Raw genomic sequence first — 25,234 nt, forward strand, 5'->3', positions numbered from 1 at the left:
ACAGAAGTATTCAATATGACTTGTGCATCAGACGCTGAACTTTTATATCTTGATTATTTAGAAAATGATATCCATGAATACATAAACAGAGCGGATGATTTCTGTGATTTGACAGAACAGAAGTTCATACAAAAGTATAGGCTATTTTCTGCCAAGCCTCACTTTTCACTTTCAACGTAGATCCATTTATTTGTTTATTCTCAATAATTGGTTTATACTGCGAAATTATTTCCAGCAGAAGGCTTCTCTCGAATGAAGAGAAATTAGTCCCACGATTTCTTTTTGTTCCAGTGTTTTCCATTTCACAACAGCAATATCAATACAGTAATATGCCGCTCCACGTTGTGATATAGACAATGGAAAGAAGCAGAAATCAAACCTAAGAGAATAGAAAGATTTCTATCCTCTCTGAATCAAACAACGGAAACATGCGAGAATAGCAATTGTCGGAGTTCAGAAAACAGAAGTGAGCCTATACTTGGTTATAAATTTAAATATTTTTAATTTAAACACTATGAAGTTCTGATGCCTCAAACTTTGCACAAAGCATTGTATCACAGTTGTCAACGGACAGAAAAAAGTTTCATTGTATTTAGAAATTGTAAGGTCAATTTTCTCTATATTTCGGTCGATTTGAGATGGAATAGCCCAGATGGAAACGCGGCTGTTATTTACAGTAATTTTTTTTTTTGTATCAGGCTCGGATAACATGGAACCTCGGTTAACTGAAACTCAGATAATCAAAACTACTGTAATTCACATTATAGGTTTAACTAAAGTCTACCATCAGGAGTAATTGACAATTATACAGAGTGTTACAGAAATTCGTAGTGATATATTTTTTGAATGGGACATCCTATATTTCATTCCATAAATAAATTGTTGCACTCTTCATCCTGATTCAAATGATATAAGCATGAAATATCGTAGCACTTGCAATAATGTTCATAATACAGAAAGTTTATATTAAGAGGTAGCCACATTTAGAAAAGAACAGAAACTATATAAAAGATATAAAATATTGTACACGAACATAAAATCGATTTACCTGACTCAATAGTAAGAAAGCTCCAAATGTGCTTAAAGATGATCCCACTTGACTGGTAACTGGCAGCTGCTGCAACTGCTGTTGTTTCACTCTGCGCTCCGAAGTTTCTAACGATGTATCACGAACAGGCTTCACTGCAGTCTGTTCAGCAGAGCTTTGACGTTTACTCGCAGTTCCTTCTAAACTCGGTGTCTTTCCTGTGCCAGTCCACAGACTTCCTTGTCTTTGTTTTCCACTTGAAACAGTACTGCTATGTTTTCTTAATTGTGACTGTTCTTCAGTATTTGATATCCCCATTTTCACCTTGGCTGAAATTATCAAGCCATGTAAAATAGAACAATTTTCTCTCTATACATTCTGTAACTTCATCATTTTTAACTACAAGCAAATACAGGAGTTGATTACAAAGCTTTCAGAATGAATTTTAAGGTGTCACTGACATAATAAAAACATTCCTTTCATGCTAGATTGTGACAGAAGAATCATTTGAGTCATTTCCTGTTTAGAGTTTTTTTAAGTAGGTTATTTTACGACGCTTTATCAACATCTTTGGTTATTTAGCATCTGAATGAGATGAAGGTGATAGTGCCGGTGAAATGAGTCTGGGGTCCAGCACCGAAAGTTACCCAGCATTTGCTCAAATTGGGTTGAGGGAAAACCCCGGAAAAAACCTCAACCAGGTAACTTGTCCCGACCGGGAATCGAACCCGGGCCACCTGGTTTCGCGGCCAGACGCGCTGACTGTTACTCCACAGGTGTGGAACTTCTGTTTAGATCTAGACATGTTGCAGTGGACAGTATTCGAGAATCTGATGCTGACACAGGGGCCATCCTGCCTCAGTCCTCACAGAGCCATTTCCCATCTCCATATGAGTGACTGATAAACCCCAGAGCCAATGCTAGAAGCCTTTCAATACTTTATAAGCAAAGATTATTTACTTTGGCATTTCCGAGAAGATGTAAAGTGAAATTGTCTCGAGAAGTAAAAATTTGGTGACTGGTTGCTTCATCAGTAACCTAAAATGCCTCTGCTCATTGTACGCTGTATGTGAATAGATAATTATGTTAAAAAATAATATTTTTCTGATCTTGTACCTTCTTCTTTACTCACCTATATAACTTCGCGGGAGGGAATAGAAGAAGGGAGGGGGAGGGAGGGGAGAGAAGGAGAGAGGGGGAGGAAATCGGAGGGGGCAGGGGAGGGGGAGAGAGGGAATCGGAGAGGGAGAGATGGAGGGAAGGAGGGAGGGAGAAGGAAAAGGTAGGGGGAGAAATGGAGGGAGGGAGAGAACGAGATAGAGGGGGAAATCGAAGAGGGGAGGGAGGGAAAGGGGAGGGGAGATCGAGAAAGAGGAGGAAATCGAAGAGGGGAGGGGAAGATGGAGGGAGGGGTGGAGGGGAGATGGAGGGAAGGAGAGGAAGAGAGATGGGGAGGGAGAGAGGGAGGGATAGAGAGAGAGAGAGAGAGAGAGAGAGTGTGTGTGTGTGGGGGGGGATAGATATGAAGTTAACTTCGAAGCCTTCTCTTGGTAACCATTCAAATATTTAAACATTACCTACCTGAAGTGGGCTGATGGGACATTTTCCGGCCAAGTATTGGACTGGTTGGCAGTCCACTGCCAATGTTTCGAATCAGATTTTTCAGAGTTTTACTTTGATTTTCACTTCCAGATGCTCCAGTTTCTCTACAACAATTCATGTAATTATGAAGTGTATAGGGCAATATGACTGGTTTCTTAAAATATTATAACTGAAAGTCTTGTCATTAAAGGCAATAGAATATTTGACTCTAAGAAGAAGTTCTTAGGTTAAAGCAGTAGCAGCAGTGGCAGAAGCAGCAGGAGTAGCAGCAGTAGTAGTAGTAACTGCAATTATAACTTAATACATAGAACACATAAGCATTATGAATCAGCATGACCAGACGAGATAAAATCGCCACTTTGTCTTTCGTTTAAAAAATGCTGAATTTCTTAAATATCTGAAGAATTAGAATTTTCTGTACAGTTACTATTGGACTATCTATTGAATATCACACAAAGTTTTATAACAATTTAAGACATTTATTGGCAAAGAGACCAAGAGATTCCCAATTTTGTTAAAGTTGAAACAAAAACCAGAATAGCAAACAATCCTAGAGATGATTCAAACTACATAGTTACACTAATCATACCAAAATTTATAAAAACAGTTATGTCTAGCCAAGATAAGGCCAGAGTGGGATACTCTGATCAAACAACAGGAGAACAATATGTTGTTGTTGTTTTCTAATGCCAGGCGTTTGACAATAAAGTCATTTGACCTCTTGCACTCCAATATTTTTCAAAGGTATCATCATGGTCAACCACTGAAGCACAGATTTTGAGGTGTTCTGAACCCATTAAATCATGCAATCCATTAACAAGCTCAGAAAGCTGAGCTTCTAGCAAGTGATACTGCATTTGTTTACAGTCTTGCAACAGATAATAAAAATATATGCATCTTAACAGATTCTTAGCTTAACGGCCATCAGTAGCCCTATATCTACTGGTTACTACTTCAAATTTAAAGGAATGTACAAAAATTAAAAAAGAAAATCAAGAATAAAACCATAGCATCCCAGTGGATTCCAAGTCATTGTCGTATTATGAATAATGAGGAAGCAGACAAAATCGCAAAACTATCTTGAAATTTAAGCCCTATCAATGAAAGGAATATTAAATATTGAAAAATATAACAGCGCTATTAAAAAACAAGTCATAGGCAGATAAAGAGTAAAATGGGAAAGATCAATCACAGGCCAACAAATTTTTAGCTTACAAAAAACACCTGCATACAGAAATCTTTATACCAATTGGATACCTATTACATGTAACTATAAGAGACAATGTCAGTTATTTAACGATGAGGTAACAATTTCGAAGTTATTCAGCATCAGTGAAATTGCTGATAGTGAGACGGCTTTTGATGAGATGAGGCCGAGAATTTTCAGTGCATTATCTGACTCTCACCTTACAGCTGGAAAAACCTCAGAAAAAATCCAACCAGATAATTAGCCCACATGGGAATCGAACCCATGCTCGAGCAGAGCTCTGGATCAGCAAGAACATGCACTTACCACCTGAGCTATGCCAGTGTTTTTTTTTTTTTTGGAGGAGAGCCTGCAGGCAAACACTGCAGCCTTAGGCTTATTGTACAACCTCCTTATGTTGGAATGATTGTTGAAGTCCATTTAGGGTCGCTCTTCAAGTGCAGGATTCACTGTATGATGCCATTGTATCGATTCAGCCACAGCATTTTGTTCTGACTGGAGACCTGATCCTCCACCTCCCTGTGATGTTATTCTGCGACCTCCTCAGATCGATGGCATCTGTTCACAATTCATGTGCTTGAATCTGCTGCATCCCCAACCAGAAGAACATGCCAGTCGATTCCACGACTCACCAAGGCGCCATCTATCCAAGAGAGCTACACTTTTCCAGTCATCCACAGTTCGCTTATTAAAGCCCCTGCAGCTTCACTGGATATGTGCAGCTCCTGCAGACAGATGCCGCCTATAGACAGATCCTGGAACCACGTCCGCCATGTCCTCCTAGTCGATCTGTAAACTACACTATCTACCAAAAAGTAATTGGGCACTGTTTTTGCCCATTTGAAACCTCGTGGTACCACCTCTTGTTGCTATAATAGCAGCCATCCTGTCAGACATGCTCTCCACTAGTTTGTGTAGGATATCCACTGGAATGCGTCGCCATTCCTCTTGCAACATGGCACTCAGTTGGACAATGGAAGTTGGCCGCATTTCCCGAGATCTCAATCGCCGGTCCAATTCATCCAAAGGTGCTCAATGGGATTGAGATCAGGACTCTGTGCAGGCCAGTCCAACAGGTGAACATTATTGTCTCCATACCACTGCACAGTAGCCGCTGAAACATGGGGCCAACTTCCATTGTCCAATTGAGTGTCATGTTGCAAGAGGAATGGCGATGCATTCCAGTGGATATCCTAGTGGAGAGCATGCCTGACAGGGTCGCTGCTGTTATAGCAACAAGAGGTGGTGCCACGAGGTTCTAAAGGGGCAAAAACAGTGCCAAATTACTTTTGGTAGACAGTGTATTAAGATGATTAATGAAGTGATACTAATGAAGGCGAAATGAGTCTAAGGTTCAACTCGAAAATTATCCAGAAATTCTGCTCCGAGTGGTTGAGGGAAAACCTCAGAAAAAACCTCAACCAGGTAACTTGTCCGATCAGGATTTGAACCTGGGTCCGCTTGTTTCACGGTCAAGAAGGCTAACTGTTACTCCATAGTGGTGGACATGCCAGTGGTTTACTACTATATTACTTAAACCCTGAAAATAAAGGCTTGTTATTTTAGTTACAAACTCCTCAAAATGATGACAATGAAAAGGATGACTTGAATAACAGAAATATTACTTACTTACTGGCTTTTAAGGAACCCGGAGGTTCATTGCCGCCCGCCATTGGTCCCTATCCTGAGCAAGATTAATCCATTCTCTAACATCATATCCCACCTTCCTCAAATCCATTTTAATATTATCCTCCCACCTACATCTCGGTCTCCCTAAAGGTCTTTTCCCTCCGGCCTTCCAACTAACACTCTATATGCATTTCTGGATTCGCCCATACGTGCTACATGCCCTGCCCATCTCAAACGTCTGGATTTAATGTTCCTAATTATGTCAGGTGAAGAATACAATGCGTGCAGTTCTGTGTTGTGTAACTTTCTCCATTCTCCTGTAACGTCATCCCTCTTAGCCCCAAATATTTTCCTAAGCACCTTATTCTCAAACACCCTTAACCTATGTTCCTCTCTCAGAATGAGAGCCCAAGTTTCACAACCATACAGAACAACCGGTAATATAACTGTTTTATAAATTCTAACTTTCAGATTATTTGACAGCAGACTGGATGATAAAAGTTTCTCAACCAAATAATAACATGCATTAACAGAAATATTAACTTACAAAATAAATGTGCATACATGCATGCGGGTGTACATGCCCAAGCGCACATATGCATGCATACACACACACAGCTGGCACTACCTATGTAGAATCCTTGATTACTGTGTAACTTACAATGCTATGACATAGAAATCATCCATAAGTTCAGAAGGTTGAGATACTTCAGTTGTAGACAAGTCTACAGTTGTTGACACATTATTCCGAGCATTTTCTAATAATGTAGCAATGCGCAATCTCAGTGCTTCATTTTCTTCTTGCAAGCGCTTCATTTTCATTGCATCCTCTTCAAAACTAACAAGCATGGGTTGTGGCATACACTACAAAGGAACAAACAAGCTTTATAAAGATTTAGTACTGTCAAATACTGTATGTACTCCAAAAATCTACGAGTTTCAAGAATTTTGATCATGAAAGAAAAGAATAGCAGTATTTATTATATTAATGATTACTAATCATTCCTTGATTGCCTGCTTGTCATCAAATCAATTGCTTTCTATGTCACACAGAGGATCCATTTAATTTTTTTATAAGTTATTTAACAATGCGGTTACCTAGTATCAGTGAAACTGGTGATTACACCAGAGATGAGAGCAAAAATTCGTCACAGGATTACCCGAAATTCGCCTCAGTTTAGAAAACCTAGGAAAAGATCCAAAGAGACAATCAGCCCATATGGGATTCAAACCCACATCTGAGTGCAGCCTGAGAACATGAGTCACACATTCTAGCCCCAAGACTGCAAGTGGCACTCATATAATAATATGCCTAATTTCACATTAATGAATATAAATTAAAAAATATTAAACACATATTATACAGTTAAATAATTTCAAATGAGCTTCACAGGGAGCTATACCTGAAAGCCCCCTATCAGATTCTGGCAAAGAAATGATAACAAATGTTTAGAAACACCAAATTAACTCTCCATTTCTTCTCTAAATGAAAATGATATTATAAGTTATACGTTTCATTGCAAATAAAACAAGAGAAAGATCATAACAAAGAACTTACCTGGAAAATGGTAGCAAGAAAGTTGTGTAATGAAACCAAGAGTGTGTCTTGCCACTGTCTCGTAAAATGAACTTGAAATACCGGATTTTCTTCTGGATTCTTTATCCATGGTAACACTGTAAGATGCAATTACAATACATTAATTTTTTGCCGAGTTACAGATGACTTGCAGAAAATTACAATGTCGTCTATATTAGTTTGAAGCATTTTTTATATGAAGAAATATTTCCCAGACTCTAAAACAAAGACCAAGACAATTGTCACTGGAGTAAAATCTTATTAATTTCAGAGAATGGCCATTTTCTTATATTATGCTCCTCAATAAGCAATATTTAATAGTGTTCATTTACAATTAAAAGCTGATGAGATGACATGGCAAAAATACTGGGTGTATCAGTCTAATGTGGCTCAAGCACGGTGTTTTTCAGTACTGGTTGGTTCCTTGTACATCAAACACATGCAACATATTCTCAACTGTAATTTCATTTCAATTACTATAATGTACTAGTATTATCTACTATATTGGTTTGCAAAGCAGTTATGATTAGTGAATGTATTGTGTAGGTACTATTATGCTGATCATATAATTATTAATTTTTGAGACCGAATGATCGGATTTTTCTTCTCTATATTGCAATAACATTATTGGCATTAATTAGTTTTATTAATCGCGAATAAATTATTTAGGTTTCTCTTTTACGTACATTAATATTATAAATATTTTCGTGTTCTGATGATAGTTTTTATCTCAGCAGTTAGTTACACAGAATGATTAACGAACACTATCTTCATGAGCAGACTAACGATCCAACATTCATATCCAGGATTATCACGGGAAATGAAACTTAGATTTATGGGTATGATCCAGTTGAATTCTTACTGTCACCTTTAAGATATTCATTGGAATACAATTCTTTTATAATACCACCCAATAAAAGAATTGTATTCCAATGGGTACCATCCCACTGTGGAATCCTGGGAAACGAAAATGCGGATGCACTACCAAAGAAGGGCAGCACTGCTACTTACAGACCTGTTACTAAATCTACGTATTACTCTGTGAAAAGATTTATTAAATCTACATACTTAGACTTCAACAAACAAAATTTGATAGGCCTAACACAATCTCAAGGGAAAAAATGGGACTCTCTGCATCATAATCCACAGTTAATTCCCGATTTACCACGAAAATCGTCTGTAGCTGCATTTAGATTGGCAAAAGGCCATGATTGTTTGGCCAAACATCTGCATAGAATTGGAATATATCAGTCCCCTAACTGCCCATTGTGCAACTCAAACCAGGAAATGGATTCGGAACACCTCAAAATCTGTGCTTCAATGGCTGACCATGATAATATCTTTGAAAAATATTGGAGTGCAAGAGGTCAAATGACTTTATTGTCAAACGCCTGGCATTAGAAAACAACAACAACAAGGTATGCATCGACCCTAGAATGGCAATTTTTCTTAAAAAAAATGAAAATTTGTTTTTTGTCTCATATTATAGTCTGATTCTTCTAGTTTGTAAACATATATAACATGTTTAGGTTTTTCCACTATTGATGGACGAAATTTAATTTCTTCATACTCCATGCACAGCTGGTTGCGCCAAGAAGTGGGTTAAATCTATTAATTTACGAAAGGCTGAGCATATGTTTGCATGGTAAGACTCAGAATGCAAACGAGTCTTTCAATGGTTTGATTTGGAGAAGTTGCCCCAAAGAAACGTATGTAGGTTGTACAACCCTGAAACTTGGGGTCATGAATGCTATCTGCCACTTCAATTGTGTCAACAAAGTTGAATTGGACATATTCCGAAAGATAAGCATCACTCCAGGAAAATACACAATGGCTGGTGTGATCGCTGCAGACAAAACTTGAACCCTGAAGACCAACATACGGTGCACTCCTGAGCAACAGCAGCAAAGATGGTACTGGAGGGCTATGAAAAAGAGGAAAATTGACCTCATGACACAAGAAGAGGGCCTCACCTATGTTGCAGGAAGGTTTTAGGAGCATAAAAGTAAGTTATTTGTTATCTAGTTTGAACTTAAATTTTAACTTCATTTTTATCCTATTTCAGTTTTTTCAACATTTTTCACTTTTTGAGCAAGTAAAAAGTACACTTAGAATTGAGCTATCGACTTCATTCAAACACCAAATTGAAGCTTAGACATAGAGCTACGGTCTGTTGTATTCTAAAACCAACTAATTTAGTTCAAAGCAAAACCATTGCCTCCCTATAAATAAAAGAAAAATAAAATAACTTTTTTTACATGTTAGAAAAAAAATTACATAAAATATAAGTCAGAAATGCTATTAGCTTCATTCTACACTACAACATTCTTCACTGTTTAGGGATCAATCAATCAATCTTCTTAATGTATCCAGCTGTTTGCTGACAACATAAAGTCCACTACAGTCCACTGTAGTCCATTCAGTTTTTGTTTTTCATGAGAAAAGAGGTGTATTTTAATCGGTGTTCATTATAGATGCCAGTTAGGGTGTAGTCTATATATACTGCAGGGCTGTGTCTTCTGCAACTGGTACTGATGATCAATTTGGTGAAAAAATGAATGATCTAGGTCAATTGGAAGTGAAGAAATGCTTGCCGAAAACATATATATGATTTTTTTCATAAAATTTTTGCCCTGTGCCCCCAAAATTTTATTTAAATATTCTGTTTCCTTTTGCATTCCTTTCATTTAACTGTAAGAAAGTAGCAAGTGAATTCTGGATTAAATTGAGAGGAAATTGTACATTTTTACTCCAAGAGTCAATGCATACCTTAAATGCCTTGATCATATGCTTCCTTTTTCGTGAAGAAATGTTAAAACAGTGGACAAGTCAAAATGAAGACTGCAAGTTCATTGCATTACAGATCAGAAAACAATATTGCAGTGTGGCTGAAGCACAAGCTTAAAGACAACTGAAGACTACATATTCTATATTCTTTATTTTAAATGTAAGCTACTTGTTACATTAGAAGTTAGAAGACATGAAACAAAGTGAGACACTATGAGTATGACATATGAAACAACCTGTGTATAATATGTACATGTTTTATATTACACAATTTTTTTTGTCCTATAGTAGCAAAGACGTTGTAGTTATATATCTAGACACACAATTGGCGCTGGTGTCGTGTACAAATTTGAAACCTCTCGCGCAGGTTCGCGCGACGCCATGTTTGGGGAGCATTCGGAGTTTAGAAAATACCATTGAGTATATAGGCGTTTTCTTAATGGATTTCCTCCTTCACTGTAATATAACTAAACTTATTTACGTATTTTCTAACGTATAAAATAACGGAAGTAAATCTATATATTGTAACTAAGCATTGTTTTAAATATAAATGCCTTATATTGCTCATAAATAGACTTATTAGTTTATTTCTATTTCCCATGACCGAATACATGGAATATTTTTACTCATGTTATTATATACGTCAGAAAATACGTAAATAATTTATTTAAATTATATTACAAAGAGAGGAATGTCCGTTAAAAATGTCTATATACCCAACGGTATTATCTAAACACTTAACGCACTGTAATAATAATCCTCAGTGTTTTGAGAATCAGAGGCGATATGACTCTTCTACTGCAGACATTGATTGCAATTCCCTCATTCTTACATCATTCTCAATGACACAGTATTGTTAAAATGTGATTGTATTCACTGCTGGCTTAGTTGTTAAATCATTAAGAAAAATATGGTATAATAAATCTAAAGACTCAATTTATGGTACGTAGCCTACCACCAGTAAACAAAATCTCTTTTATTTTTTAACGAAAGAATAATGGGAGTCTTGTCATACCATCATCTGAGATTATAGAAATATGTCGCTTAAGTGAAAGAGCGAATATACAGATGTTGACAGTTCAATGGCATATTACCATCCACTCTTACATCGTGTGAAAGCAATGTGCTCTAGAAGTAGAATACTTGTGCAATCTTTCTGTACTTATAGGAACATATTTTATAAAATGGATCCCAGATTCCTCCCGAGAACCATATTTTAAACTTGTTAAACTGACCATAAAAGTGCATAAAGATCTACTGACGTAGCTCAGTGGGCTAAGGACTGCCAGTCCGGAGTCGCGCTCGGTCGCAGGTTCGATTCCCGCTGATTTCCTGGTTGGGTTTTTTCTTATATCCCCAACTGTAAGGTGAATGTCAGGTAATCTATGGCGGATCCTTGGCCTCGTCTCGCCAAATATCATCTCGCTATCATCAATACCATCGATGCTAAATAATCTAGTAGTTGATACAGCGTCATTAAATAACCAAATAAAAGAAAGTACTACATCAAGAGCAGATCTTAGCACACACTTAAGGTTACCAGTACAACACGACTTTACATAAAAATGTTGTAAGACAATATTTAACGGAGTCAATAATAATAATAATAATAATAATAATAATAATAATAATAATAATAATAATAATTTATCAATAGGCAAGAAGTTCTGTACACTAGGCCTGAGTTTTATTACATGACTAATTGACTAATTCATGCATGTGACGTTTATTTCATACTACAGCTGTGATAATACGCTATTGCACGGTAGGCCTACTTATATTTCTAACTAAAACATTAGGTACGTGTTTCTATTTTACAGCTGTAGGCCTATATTATGTGATATGGAAGCGAATGAATAATAATTGTTTATTTCTCGTCCACATCAAAGCAAACGTGTTTACAAAATAGGCCTAATGTAACGTCTTACACAGGCAGTGTTTTATTAATAATAGTTAATACTAACAATCTTCTTTTCATCTGAACTATTACTACAATATGTATTTGTATTTCTGTTCGCTCTAGTATATGTTGTCAAATAATTATAAAACATCTTTAGTTACGGTATCAAATTGTTGCAGTTTTCTTTCGTTTCATGTCAAACTAACGGTAACTAACCTTGATTATATCTTTAACGTGGTCGCTTTAAATGTTAATTTTCATTTATCCATTCAGATTGATTTATAAGAGACACCAAACATATATATTAAACATTCAGCATTGTGTAGTGCAGCCGTCTGCTACCCAGTGCTTCTCCCAAAACATGGCGGCGGACGCAAGCTTCAATTTGTCCCTACTCTAAACTTCTGCGCAGCCTCGGCTGTAGGGTCTCGTATAGTAGGGCCCTTACTTGTTATTAGCTCCAACTCTACAAGCAGACTCATAGATGTCGCTAGTGTCGAGAAGGTTAGACCATTTAGTTCGTTAGAAACTATCCAGAGTGCACCACAGGCAATGAGTCCATGTTATACTCGAAATGGATGATAGAGAATTGTTGGAAAGTCACAGGAAAACCAGAGTGTTCAAATAAAACACCTGTGTTGCCTGAACCATGGGCTTGCACAACACAAGCAAATTCAGGATGGAGCAATACTTGAACCTAGACCCCCTGGCTTATAAGCACCAAAGTGGTCAAGGAAAAAAATATTAAAAAACAATTAAAAACTGTACCATTCCTGTAATCACAGAGATGTTACCTAGGTTTTAAGGTACTGAATCTAATACCAGTTCTTTTGTATATAATTACTGTTTAAACCCGAAATCTGTCAAAACTAGTTGGTAAAAGCCTAAACAAACAGAACCTAAGTTGTCACTGATTCTAGATCTTACGAAAACTTGCTTCTATCTACATTCTTTTCAACTAGTTTTTACTACAGCAGAACTTGGTTATAGCGACCTCGTTTTGTGCGATACCTCGCCTATAACGTCAAATATTCTGTGATCCCAACTAATTCCCCATAAGACATATGCTTTCCTACCTTGCTTAATACGACAAATGCATATGCGTCTACCTCGCATATAACGTCATTTTCAACCTCAGTTTGGAATAAGATTTTCTAAGAACCAAAGTATTTTAAGAAATATTTTGTTGAAATCTGACCCTGACAAATTCTTTACAGTCTCCTTCTGTCATAGACCTCTGGAATGCAGGCGGTCCCCACCCCACTGTAACCTACCCGAATTCATGCGGTATTAGATCAGTTTCGACAGGAAGTTTTCACTAAGTGCACGCATTTTAACGCAGTATGGCCACTGAAAGAAGTGAGTGACGCTTTAGAAGTCATTAGAATTATGAACATGTTCTATGAAGCTAGAGAAGGGAGCAGTGAAATTACAACTGAAATTATGAACACAGAACGTAATTTAGCCCTAGAAAATGTGTGCTGGGGAAGTAGAAGACAACAGAGTAAAATGAATGATTACTTCACTTCTAAGTAAAATAGTTTGGTGAGTACTGAACAAACTGTTTTAATACAGAATACTGTATTTATAATTCTAGGCCTACGTGTATTTTATTTTTGTTCATTGTAGGCTTAAAAGTCAATATATAAATCTAAAATAAGTCTAATTTAGTTTGTTATTTTTCATTTTCCACCTCACTAGATTGATAATGTGAATCTCGGTTACTACGACACTCGTTTATAACAACATAATGTTTAAGGTCCCTTGGATGTCATTATAACCAAGTTCTACTGTAGTTCAAACAAATTTTGACGGTTTTTGGGTTTTACTGGTAACATATACATCACAATGAAAATTTAATCGCCATTTCCTCCAAATGTAAGAAAAAAAAAAGTCACTTACTAAACCACTCCTTCCATTCTGGTTGACCAATCAGTTCTGGTGTAACTCTGGCAAAGAATTCTGTTACTTTATCTGGTTTTCCACTTATGACAGCATTTACCAGATAAAACTTGAGCACTGCATTCTCCAGTTTTCTAACAGCTGTTAAAAAGAAAGATTACTTCAATTAAACTGTAAGTTAACTGACATTTATTTTATGTGGTTAAAAGAAAAGGCATACTGACCATTCCACAATGAATTCATAAAAGTCATATCTAATATAACCAATACTTGGTTTACAACATTAATGAACGTGTCAACAAGGTCATCTATACTTATGATACAGAACCAAGATTTTAAACTTACCCAGATAGCTAACTTGCTATCTCACAAACTTGCTAGCTCACATGCTTTAGAAATTATATTATGTGATGAATTAGGATATATATATATATATATATATATATATATATATATCGTCGCATTTTAACGTCCTTTTTTGGAGTAAAAATATATGCTGCGACCATTAATTATGTGAAGAGTAAATTAAAATGGTAGTAATTGGTCGCATCACCTTTCAGTGATAAGCAATAAGAGCATGTGCGAGCAAGCATTGTAAACATAGTGTATTGCCACTTTGTATCTGATGCACTATGTTTACAATTAATCACTGATATGTAGTAATGTGAATCATCTGAAGAAATACTTCGTGTCAATGCAAAGTACACGATGGAATGTAAGATGGAAATTTACTCTACAAACCATTTTCGCATGAATTGCAAAATGATAAAAAGACATAAAAAAATGTTGAAAAGAGATTCGAACCCGAACTTCATGCACTGTTTACACTTGTGTCCAACGAGCTACTGCCTGACCATGCTGCCACACCATTTCTTGTTGCAGCAATATACAGTTACGCTACAGTCATTTGACTCATAATTTTCTACTTTTTTTTTCTCTTGAACTCAGACCTATATGGACACATGTCTTATACCAGGTGGACGAGACAAAACGCCAATGAAGCTGCAGAAAACTAGTCCCTGGAGTGCCACTACCTGCTCCCGGGTTTACGGCCCTATTATTCTCGAACTAGATCCCGTGCAAAGTACATATGAATTAGTTCGCAGGGTCTAATTGAATGATAACAGAAATCTAGCAATAATTCATACCGTTTTTTTTACTGTTCTTGTGCGCAGTAATAATGAGTCCGCCAATCTACTCAGACATGTGCAACAATCGAGAGAATATTATCGGACTACTAGGATCCACGCAAGAAATTACTGCAGAAAATCGTTTGCAGTTCTGTGCTGAGTGCCAAGTGTGTAAGTTGTACAGTACAGAACAACGCACTTTTATTTGTAATACTTTCGCAAAAAAGTCTTTGTGAAGAAGGTGTCGCTGTAAGTTCCGTCGTCAATTTCCTGATAACAATATAGCCTACCGACTAGTAAAGAAGTTTGAGGAGACAGGATCTATAGCTACAAAATAAGAAACCTTGTCTGAATAAACATGTATTAACCCCAAAGTACTCGCATTGGGTCTATATGACCCGAGTGTTTTTTCTTTCCTCTGTTTTCTTTGCTGGAAGGTAATATGAAGAGTGCCACTGGTGTGTAATTTCTTCTATTGTTGAAATCTTTGAAACGGACAGGCTGTAGTCATTGTTGAGTTTATCATTTAGCGCCAACAGCTGTTTATATGTGATCTGACCCGACGCGAGTGTGTGCGTTCTTCTAAAAGACAGGAAGATTTTGTGAATAACTGAGGAGATTTCTTTATTTATGCGTAAGTATTATTTGATGTAAGCTTTATATTATATTCTTCACATTTTCCGCGTTCATTTCAGCTGTATATGCAGCTCTTTTTATTATTATTCTCAAAGAATGTCGAAGAAAGTAGTAACAGACGAAGAAATTGCAGAGAAGTCGAAGTCGAGGGAATTACTAGTAACAGACGAAGAAATTGCAAGGGAGTTGAATACGATTCTCAGTAATGCACTAATGATAATGACGATGGTGAATCTGTGGGGGAACTTTCTGAGCTTGACGATGTCATAGATGAAGACACAGGTTCCTCCAAAAAGCCAGAAATTGTGACGTTTTATAACTGTATCAAGGGTGAAGTTGATTCATGCGACTAATTGTGTAGCAACTCTAGTGCTGGACGTAGAACAAGAAGGTGGCCACTGGCAGTGTTCTTCCATTTCATAAATCTTTCAGCACTCAACTCATATTGTTTATTATAAGATGAATACCAGAGAGAAGATACAAAGAAGAATATTTCTGAAGAACCTGGCTAAAGAACTTCTTATGGAAATGAGTAATTCTCACGTATCACGCAGCCTCAGGGAAAGAATAAAAATATTCCTAATGGAGAGAGGCATTGAAGTGCCACCGAAAGAACAACAAAATCAAGAAATAAGAAGTGGACCAGCATCTCAGAAAAGGAAGAGATATCATATCTGCCCTAGCACAAATGATAATAAGCATTCAACACAGTGTGCTCCTTGTTTGGAACACGTATGCAAAATTCACTGCGAAGTTGTTTGCACAACATGTGGAGAATAAGCCAAGAAATGAAGCACTGTTTTGTTTTACAATGTCTGATTGAAAAGTTTTAAGACTGAAGCCAGCAGTGCTTATTGGTTTGCGGAGACATCTTAGGAATCAATATAACAATTTAGAATGAACCCCTTTGCAGGGCATTCACTGCAGTATGTTTTAGATACAGTAATTTTTTTATTGCAAACCCAGTCAACATTTTTCAAGAATGTTTACAAATCTGGGATAATAGTAGGAGTTTATTATTCCTCCAGAAGAGAACTGTAGTAATATTTAGTACCATTATTATGAACCTAACCTTAAAATTTTTTCAATCACACAGTGTGGTTATAAGGTTTCAAAGTCATGTTTTCACTTTTCTTTAGTTGAGATTTACAAATTTCATTGTATTTGATTATGTTCAATATAAATAATGTACAGTTCAGAATTAAAATATTTCATTTACTTCAGTTTAAACATTTTTTTACCCCATAAGTTTGCCATGAATCCACGTCCACATGTTAGTTTGTGTCAATGGGTCAAATTGACCCGACGCGAGTGTTTATGTAACTTTCTACCAGGCGAGTACTTAAGGGTTAATAGACGAGAAATTTACAGAGCATTTGCAAGAATGAGGTAAGCTTTTATGTTTTTATCGTACAGCATATTACTATTGCGTTGGCGGTAAGCTTTTTATGTTTTTATCATATCGCATATTACTATCACGCTTTGACAGTAGGAAGACCATTCCTATAGCATGCAGAGGCCGCTAGACTTTCGGTTAAATGATGGCGTTTTGTCTCGTCCACCTGGTAGATTTGGCCATACTTTCACCCAACATTTTCCCGACCCAAATCTTGACATCAAAGTCATATCTCCTTGTGAGATCGAACACTGATGACGTATTTAGTATCTTAAACTCTATCTCTTTCTCACAGACATGCTATGAAAGACAACATATACATACCTGGGGTAAAGTTATGTTCTAATTTCGAAAACATTCTTTGATCCAGATGCGACCATAGTTCTTTCAAAGAGACCAAATCATACGCATAAATAAACTGCACTAATTGTTCTACTATTTTATCCACCTGAAAATAAAAATTGTATTAGAAAAATGAAAAGTCAATGACACTGGTCCTTTACACAGGAGTATTCTCAACAGATTACAATGGATGTCACTGAAATACGGACTACAGTGCTTACGAAACTCTCTGACTCCACTAGTTTAATGACTTTTAAATTTTCCGTTGTCATTTGCTTTTATAACCCTTCTAGTCAAATGTGAAATTTCTAAGATTCACTTGCTTGGCACCAATGATGTTAGTAAACGTAAATGTATCTAGCTATACAATAACGCAAAATTTATCACTTTCTCAATCCTTTGGTGAATCTTAACTAGGAGTTCTAATTTGTAATAAAATTAAAACAACTACCGGTATATCATTGGTCATGTATGAAGGCATGTTAAGTATGGAAACTTCGTCAAATTAAATGTATGTAGGACGACTAGTCTAATTTCGAACTTCAGTCAGCAGTATCAAGGTGGTTTTAGGTAGAGGAATGGGCTGGAAAATCCCCACATCCGCAAGGACCAAGGCACAAACCAATTTTTGTTAACTAAGTCTACTTTATTCATCTCACAAGTGAAAAAAGTCAATATAAAATTCAATATTTCCCATCTGAACATGAAAGTCATTTGAAAATAGTGTCAATATTAATCATTTAAGCCTAAAGAATGTCCTTTATCACCTACCTTGTTCAACATCCAATACTTGGAGGATTAAGTGAACAACTGTTTTCGAAACCTGGAAGGATTGATACCAGGAGGAAGAAGAATAAAGTGTATAAGATTTGCTGGTGAAAAAAAATTATAGTTTATTTAACGACGCGCAACTGTCAATGTTATATCAACATTGCCAGTGTGCTGGAATTTTCTCCTGCAGGAGTTCTTTTACACTTAAATGTAAGAAGGGCAGCACTGCTACTTACAGACTTGTTACTAAATCTACGTATTACTCTGTGAAAAGATTTATTAAATCTACATACTTAGACTTCAACAAACAACATTTGATAACACAATCCCAAGGGAAAAAATGGAACTCTCTGCATCAAAATCCACAATTAATTCCCGATTTACCACGAAAATCGTCTGTAGCTGCATTTAGATTGGCAACAGGCCATGATTGTTTGGCCAAACACCTACATAGAATTGGAATATATCAGTCCCCTAACTGTCCATTGTGCAACTTAAACCAAGAAATGGATTCGGAACACCTCAAAATCTGTGCTTCAGTGGCTGGTCATGATAATATCTTTGAAAAATATTGGAGTGCAAGAGGTCAAATGACTTTACTGTCAAACGCCTGACATTAGAAAACAACAACACTTAAATGTCATCGACCTGGGCTGGAATTGAACCCGCAATCTCGAGGACACAAGGTCAGCGCTATACCGACTGCGCTACCCAAGTCGACGATTTGCTGATGATATGGCGCTGTTAGAAGAAGAGGAGATGATACTAAGGAATATGGTACTGGAGCGAAATGACAGCTGTGAGCACTATGGGATGAAGATAAATGCAAACAAGGTGAACTAGGCAGTGGAGAACTTCAAATACTTGGAGTGTACTGTAAGTAGTAACATGAGTTGCTATCAGAAAGTCAAATGGAGGATAGCAATGACAAAGGAAGCTTTTAACAAGAAAAGGAGCATTTCCTAACAAAGGAAGCTTTTAACAAGAAAAAGAGCATTTTCTGTCGAAATTTGAACAAAGAACTAACAATAATAATTTCGTAAAATGTTTAAATAGGCCTAATTAGTTTACGTTTTGTCAACAAAAGATGCTATTTAATGGTACAGTTTTGGTTATAATGTTTAAATATTAATTTCAGAGTTAAAAGGATTACAAAGGCAACAAATGAAATTGTATTTCTGCATGTCCTCTTTGTCCATGTCCTAGAATCTGAAACACTGGTGAAGCAGCAGGTTACCCTAGTAAAATAACTTTGTCGCTCAATCACTACTTCACTACTATGCGCACTCGACACTGCACCAGAGAGGTGCACCATTCTTTCAGATTTTCCTTAAATTAATTTCAAAGAAATCTTGAGCAAACTTCGAGGTGAAACGAGCGTTGAGGGACAGAGATACCTACAAAATTTATGGTTTAAGTACATATTTACTGTGTATCACTAATAGCTATGTTATCTATAATTACTTACTCTGAAACCTTTATCTTTATCGACTTTCAGTTCAGAATCAAAGACCTTCACAGTTCCAATAAATCCTCTATATAATAAATATTCTCTAATTAGTTCGTCTACGTACTGAACATGCGACATATTTAAATTAAATAATACAATATGAAAAACTAATTAAATTATTATTTATCAAATCACACATTCAAAAACCTAACTTCATTAGTCTGTCACGCAATCAGTGCGGTCAACGGGTCAAGTTCAGTAAAGGAAATTTCCCTCCTGAAATCTGAAAAGTCCCGATTTAGATAAACATTTCCCGCCTTACCAATTTATATTACGCATCTCACTTCTTTGGTGTATCTGTCAAAGCCAGAAATGTCAATAAACAACAACTGTGACTACAACGTCTATGTATCTGGCAAGTGGACTTTCACAAAGCTTAAAGTAATGCAAGAACATGCGCATACATTCACAAACTATGTCAATGTTATAAATTTAGACGAGTAAACGTAGGATAATTTAATCTAGGATAGATAAGAGTAGGCAATAGATATAATGAAAGACTCAAATTTTCACAACAGAATAACAGACCTACATAAGCCTAGAGAGTGACAGAAACGAGACGTAAGGTGTTATATTGTAAACATACAGCAAGAGGAGTAGAATAGCTCCTCTTGCAGGGAATAGATACGACTGACCCCCTCTCTTCTATCTCTACTCCTCTTGACATACAGGTAGCAAGGCATGTAGTATTACCTTTATTGTAATGGGACATGCCGTTCAACTAATATTTAAAAAAAAGTCTATGTATGTATGTATGTATGTAGGCCTATATAGCTCGTGATAACATATATAACTTATATATCCGTTATTCTAAAGGTGTGTGTGAGGAGGGAAAAGTAAGCGAAATTCGTAAAACGCAGATTTCAGATGAAATCAGTGATGCCAATAAATGTCTAATCGTTGATCTTTTTGGTAGCCTAAAGGTACGGTCACACGTCGCTACTTTTGCTGATAACTTTTGTACTGCAGCTGCAAAAGTTGCGTGTCGTGTTCACACGTAAGCCAAAAGTAGCGCGCTGCACGCTACGTTTCGTGCTGCGCAACCCGAGTGTAGCAAAAGTTGCAACTGGAGGTTGCGAGTCTGTTCACACACAAGGCGCTACTTTTGCAGCCGCAATCATGCTGCAGGTTTCGCCAATTCTTTACCGGCAATAATAAATTTATCGGCTCTTACAATCAAAATCGCAGAAAAATGGATATCACAGATATAAGAACGAGAATACAGTTTCCTGTCTTCGTGGAATTGCTCTACAACATTTCTAAAAAATAATCTAGTCTTAGGGTGGATAAAAGAAACGTCTCTTCCTTACAGATTATATAATCGGATTTACATCAAGAACAAACAAAATTAGGCTTGACAATAATGGAGATAATTACTACAGTTGTCTGAACACTATTTATTGATAAAATAAATAAAATAATAAAAGTGGTTAGAAACCATACATGTTTCGGGGGCTATGCTCCCCCATCTTCAGTGGTTGTACCACGACTACGGTGTAGATGTTCTACCGCGTTTCGTATCTTAAAGAGGACTTATCTATGTGTTTAGCACTTCGAGAATTAGTATTAGGTTTGATGTTCACATATTTGGGTTTTAAATCCTCTTTAAGACATGTTTTGTTAAACCAAATTTTCTTGTTTAACAATTCTATCTGAAGGCGCATATCGTGGTACTGGTTGACCAGGTTTTCTTCTTCACTAGTAACCATGATTAAATACTTAAAAGGTCAAAATACAACAGTGTTCATAAGTGGAGATTGACAATAATGGAGATAATTACTACAGTTGTCTGAACACTATTTATTGATAAAGTAAATAAAATAATAAAAGTGGTTAGAAACCATACATGTTTCGGGGGCTATGCTCCCCCATCTTCAGTGGTTGTACCACGACTACGGTGTAGATGTTCTACCGCGTTTCGTATCTTAAAGAGGACGAAACGCGGTAGAACATCTACACCGTAGTCGTGGTACAACCACTGAAGATGGGGGAGCATAGCCCCCGAAACATGTATGGTTTCTAACCACTTTTATTATTTTATTTATTTTATCAATAAATAGTGTTCAGACAACTGTAGTAATTATCTCCATTATTGTCAATCTTCACTTATGAACACTGTTGTATTTTGACCTTTTAAGTATTTAAAATTAGGCTTATTATTATTCGCTCACATTAACGGCACAATATAAATCTCCCGAACACCACAAGAAATAACTCCTTAATTCCAAAGTAGAACGAGTTCTACCTGCTCTGTCCACAGTATTAACAATGTTGACGATGAGACTGGGAAACTATAGTCCCGTCGCTCTAATTTCCGGCAGCCAATCGAGTTGCAGGTCGGCTACATTTAAACGTGCGCGTCTTGTGATTTGCTTATGAAGACGTTATTCATTTCTTAAGGCTGGATAAATACTTAATATAATCGCCCGCCATTTTGGCTTTTTCGTTGGCGTTCGCAGAAAGCACACGAAGACGTTATTTACCACTCAATTATTTGCTGAATTACAGTGCGTTTGATTTATTATCATAGGAGCTACGACATGATAATGTTTAACGGTGTGGCAAATAGATTCCTTGTACGGTAGCTCGGGAACGAAAGAACAAAAATGGCGAACGATACTACCTACCTAGACTTTATAGAGCCTTCACTTCCTAAGGGTACGTACACGTTGGAGCAACGATAAACGATAAAATAAATGAGCTAGCGACGCTTTGGTATTATCAAAGAATCAAGTGTTCATATCGGAGCAACGAGGTCGCGAGAAGAGAACATTTTGATTTATCAGTAGACGATATTCTATGCATCCACTTAATGAAATAACATATATAGGAAATATCAGGTGCTAAGTTCAAGGTTAATATAACTTAAATACGTACAAAATTAAACCCATTTCTCATCCCAAAGATAGTATAATTCTTTGTGTTGTGATTGGTTCTTGTGATCACATAATACATGACGAATAAATACACAACTGATCAATTTTCCAATATCTACAATAATTAATTTAATACGCCGAAATAATAATAAATCGATTAATATTCGAATATATTGATAACCACCGGTAATTATACAGATTAATATTATCTTAATCAGAGATCATTTGAACGACAAGAGCGAAGAAAATGGAACTTTATGCACACCTCAATGACAATACATGCTTCAATTCTCTCTGATATAGCATCGCTGCTTCTTTTATCGTTTATCGGCGCTCCAACGTGTACTTACCCTAAGACGTAAGCAAAGAGGCGGAGTCACGCCGGAAATAACAGCGTCGCGACTATAGTGCGTGCTAAAATGAAAATGGTGTTGGATAAAAATTCTGGTTTCAGTACTCTTAGCAAGATTGCTGACATTTAGTCAAATAAGCACTCCCCTACAAGTGTGAATATTAGGTGTGACATAAATCATTTCAGGTATTGTCCTGTTGTTTCAGCAGATGTGGAACGATCATTTTCTAGGTTTGAAATTTGTTGTCTGACAGAAGAAAGCGTTTTTCTTTTAACAATTTGAAACGTGTATTCTTTCTTTATTACAACTCATCATTACATAAATAAATGTAAACGTTGTAATTTGTACTTTGCTCTTTCAGATGTTTTATTTTTAAACTTACAATTTATTACCAGAAATAATTATTAAGTTATTTTCCATTTGTGAGTACTTTCTTATGGAGTAACTGTACTGCATCAGAAGACAAACAGTCTGCTATTGTTATTCCTTTCCTGCCCCCTTCCATGCCAGCTCAACTAGCAAAGATAGTTTCTAGCAATACTTTTTCCTATCTCTACTGATAAGCAGAGACCGGAAATTTGGCAGAATTCCTTTTTAAATGTGTTAAATCTAATCTTCATTTTGAAAGAAAATGTTTACGAATTATACCTTTATGATTGAAACGCCATTGTTTTATGTTGCCCTTTCTGCCTTTTTTAAATATAAATGCCTAATTTACAAAATAAATGCTTTTTTACCTTTATTTGATTATTTATCTATTATTTACTAATTCATTATTAAAATTGCTTAGAGGTATATTTTAATTTATTTCTATAACCGCTAGAATGAAAGTGACTTCACCGAATGTATATTATTGTCTTTCAGTCAGTTCATATTCTTTGCAACAATGAGTGCTGCCGTGCAAAAATGTATAACAGTAAGCGTTTTCAATTATCGCTTGTGTTTATTTGACAAGGCAACAGTTTTCATTCCGACGTTGTTGTAGCTAGCTAAATATTTCATATCGCAACATATCAGTACAACCAAACACAAAAATGCATTTTCCAAGGCTACTGGGAAGAAGATTTCTTTGCTTCCAACAGTAATTGCAACATCGAGTCGAAAATCTCAATTTGCATTCGATTTATGTAAAGCTTTCTTGCTGCCGAAATCCCTTTGTGAAAAGTGCAAGGCTGTGGATCTAGTGCAAGGTTTTTGTAATTGCCTTTTATTGCGTATTTTAGCTATTTATAATGCCTTTTTGCCTGCCTATTTTAGCTATTTATGATGCCTTTTTGTCTGCCTATTTTAATGATTCATGATGCCTAAACTTCCGGTATCTGCTGATATGTACCACGATTCACAAATCTCGGTTCACGAAATCAACATATTTTACTTCTGAAGGTATAATACATATTATGTATATGTAACTGTTGAATACATGCACATCTATCAATTTATGTGATTCTTCATTTCACGGTGTTTATGACTGGCAATTTCGTCAAAACTGAACCTATCAGTGGCGAAGCTAAGGTCTAATACTGGGTAGGCTGAAAAAATCTCCTTACCTTATATTTTTATACAGCAGGTCCAAGTGTCTGTTCTTCTTGGTTGCAAAAGTATCAATTATTCGTTCCTTGAAACTCTGATCAATATATTGCAAGTTGTTTAATCAGATTATTTATTTTCAATGGCGATTCTACTGAGAGAATTCTGTTAATTTTTCATTCTTCATTGAATTACGAAGATAATTTTTCAACCGTTTTCAATGTGCTCAGACTTCTTTCGGAGGAAATTGTAGTAACGGTGAATGTCAAGACCAACTAGATAAGTCTTTTTATAGATGACTTGAAGATCATTGCTAATTATGAATTTCAGTAGATCTGCAGGACGTCTTTAATTCATTTTCTAATCGTTCTTTGCGAAATAGCAACATATTTTCATTTGTCTAAATTTTATCAGTAACGATCAACATCTCGATAAGGAATTGCGAACTAATTTCTAGCGCTTACGTCAGTATTAGCCAATAGGAAAACGCATTATTTGGTACGATGGTATGAGAGGTGGTAAAACTCCACCCTTTTGTTTATCTTGGTATTTTTCTCGTCTGGAATTCAGTATAGGTATACAATTTGCCTATGTATTCAATTATTTTGTAGTGAGATATTTCATGAAGAGACAATTTTTAAAGCAGTGAAATACGATTAATTAATAGTTATGTTTATTTCTACGGACATTTACATATGACTAAAATGCCTACTTGTGTTATATAAGTCAGTAGTGAGGGAAGTGAGACGGTATGCGACGGTATGGAATACCGCCTCTGATTTCTGTGATCAGAAAACATACCGTTAATGAAAAATGACATACCGTCACTGAAAAAATGTGAGTGTAAAAATTTATTTATACATTTCTTCACAGCAACGAGTACTATCTGTTTGCTGCGAAAATCTAAACCACAGCCTTCTGGAACTATATTCAGTGTGTATTTATACTTGTTTTTTTTTTAAGATAGGACATGACAGGGACGTTGCGATCGGAAAAACAATTGAATGTCACATAGCGTGGTAGGCCTGTTGCTATGGTAACAACGGTTGAGTTGCCAAACTTA

General features: G+C 36.2%; 1 protein-coding gene across 1 annotated transcript in view; it reads right to left on the reverse strand.

Moving 5' to 3' along the window:
* LOC138706594 (WD repeat-containing protein 91-like) overlaps positions 1–19,587 on the reverse strand; it is a 49,099-nt gene extending 29,512 nt beyond the window's left edge. Inside the window, exons 1-7 of the mRNA XM_069836092.1 lie at positions 19,374–19,587; positions 17,117–17,240; positions 13,631–13,771; positions 7,024–7,139; positions 6,127–6,329; positions 2,609–2,733; positions 1,049–1,356 (exon numbers count right to left, since the gene is read on the reverse strand). Coding sequence (XP_069692193.1) covers positions 1,049–1,356; positions 2,609–2,733; positions 6,127–6,329; positions 7,024–7,139; positions 13,631–13,771; positions 17,117–17,240; positions 19,374–19,493 — 1,137 coding nt within the window. The 5' untranslated portion in view covers positions 19,494–19,587. The remainder of the gene's footprint in view (positions 1–1,048; positions 1,357–2,608; positions 2,734–6,126; positions 6,330–7,023; positions 7,140–13,630; positions 13,772–17,116; positions 17,241–19,373) is intronic.
* Positions 19,588–25,234: the final 5,647 nt, after the last annotated feature.

Source organism: Periplaneta americana, chromosome 1 (assembly GCF_040183065.1).
Source record: "Periplaneta americana isolate PAMFEO1 chromosome 1, P.americana_PAMFEO1_priV1, whole genome shotgun sequence".
Taxonomy (NCBI): Eukaryota; Metazoa; Arthropoda; class Insecta; order Blattodea; family Blattidae; genus Periplaneta; species Periplaneta americana.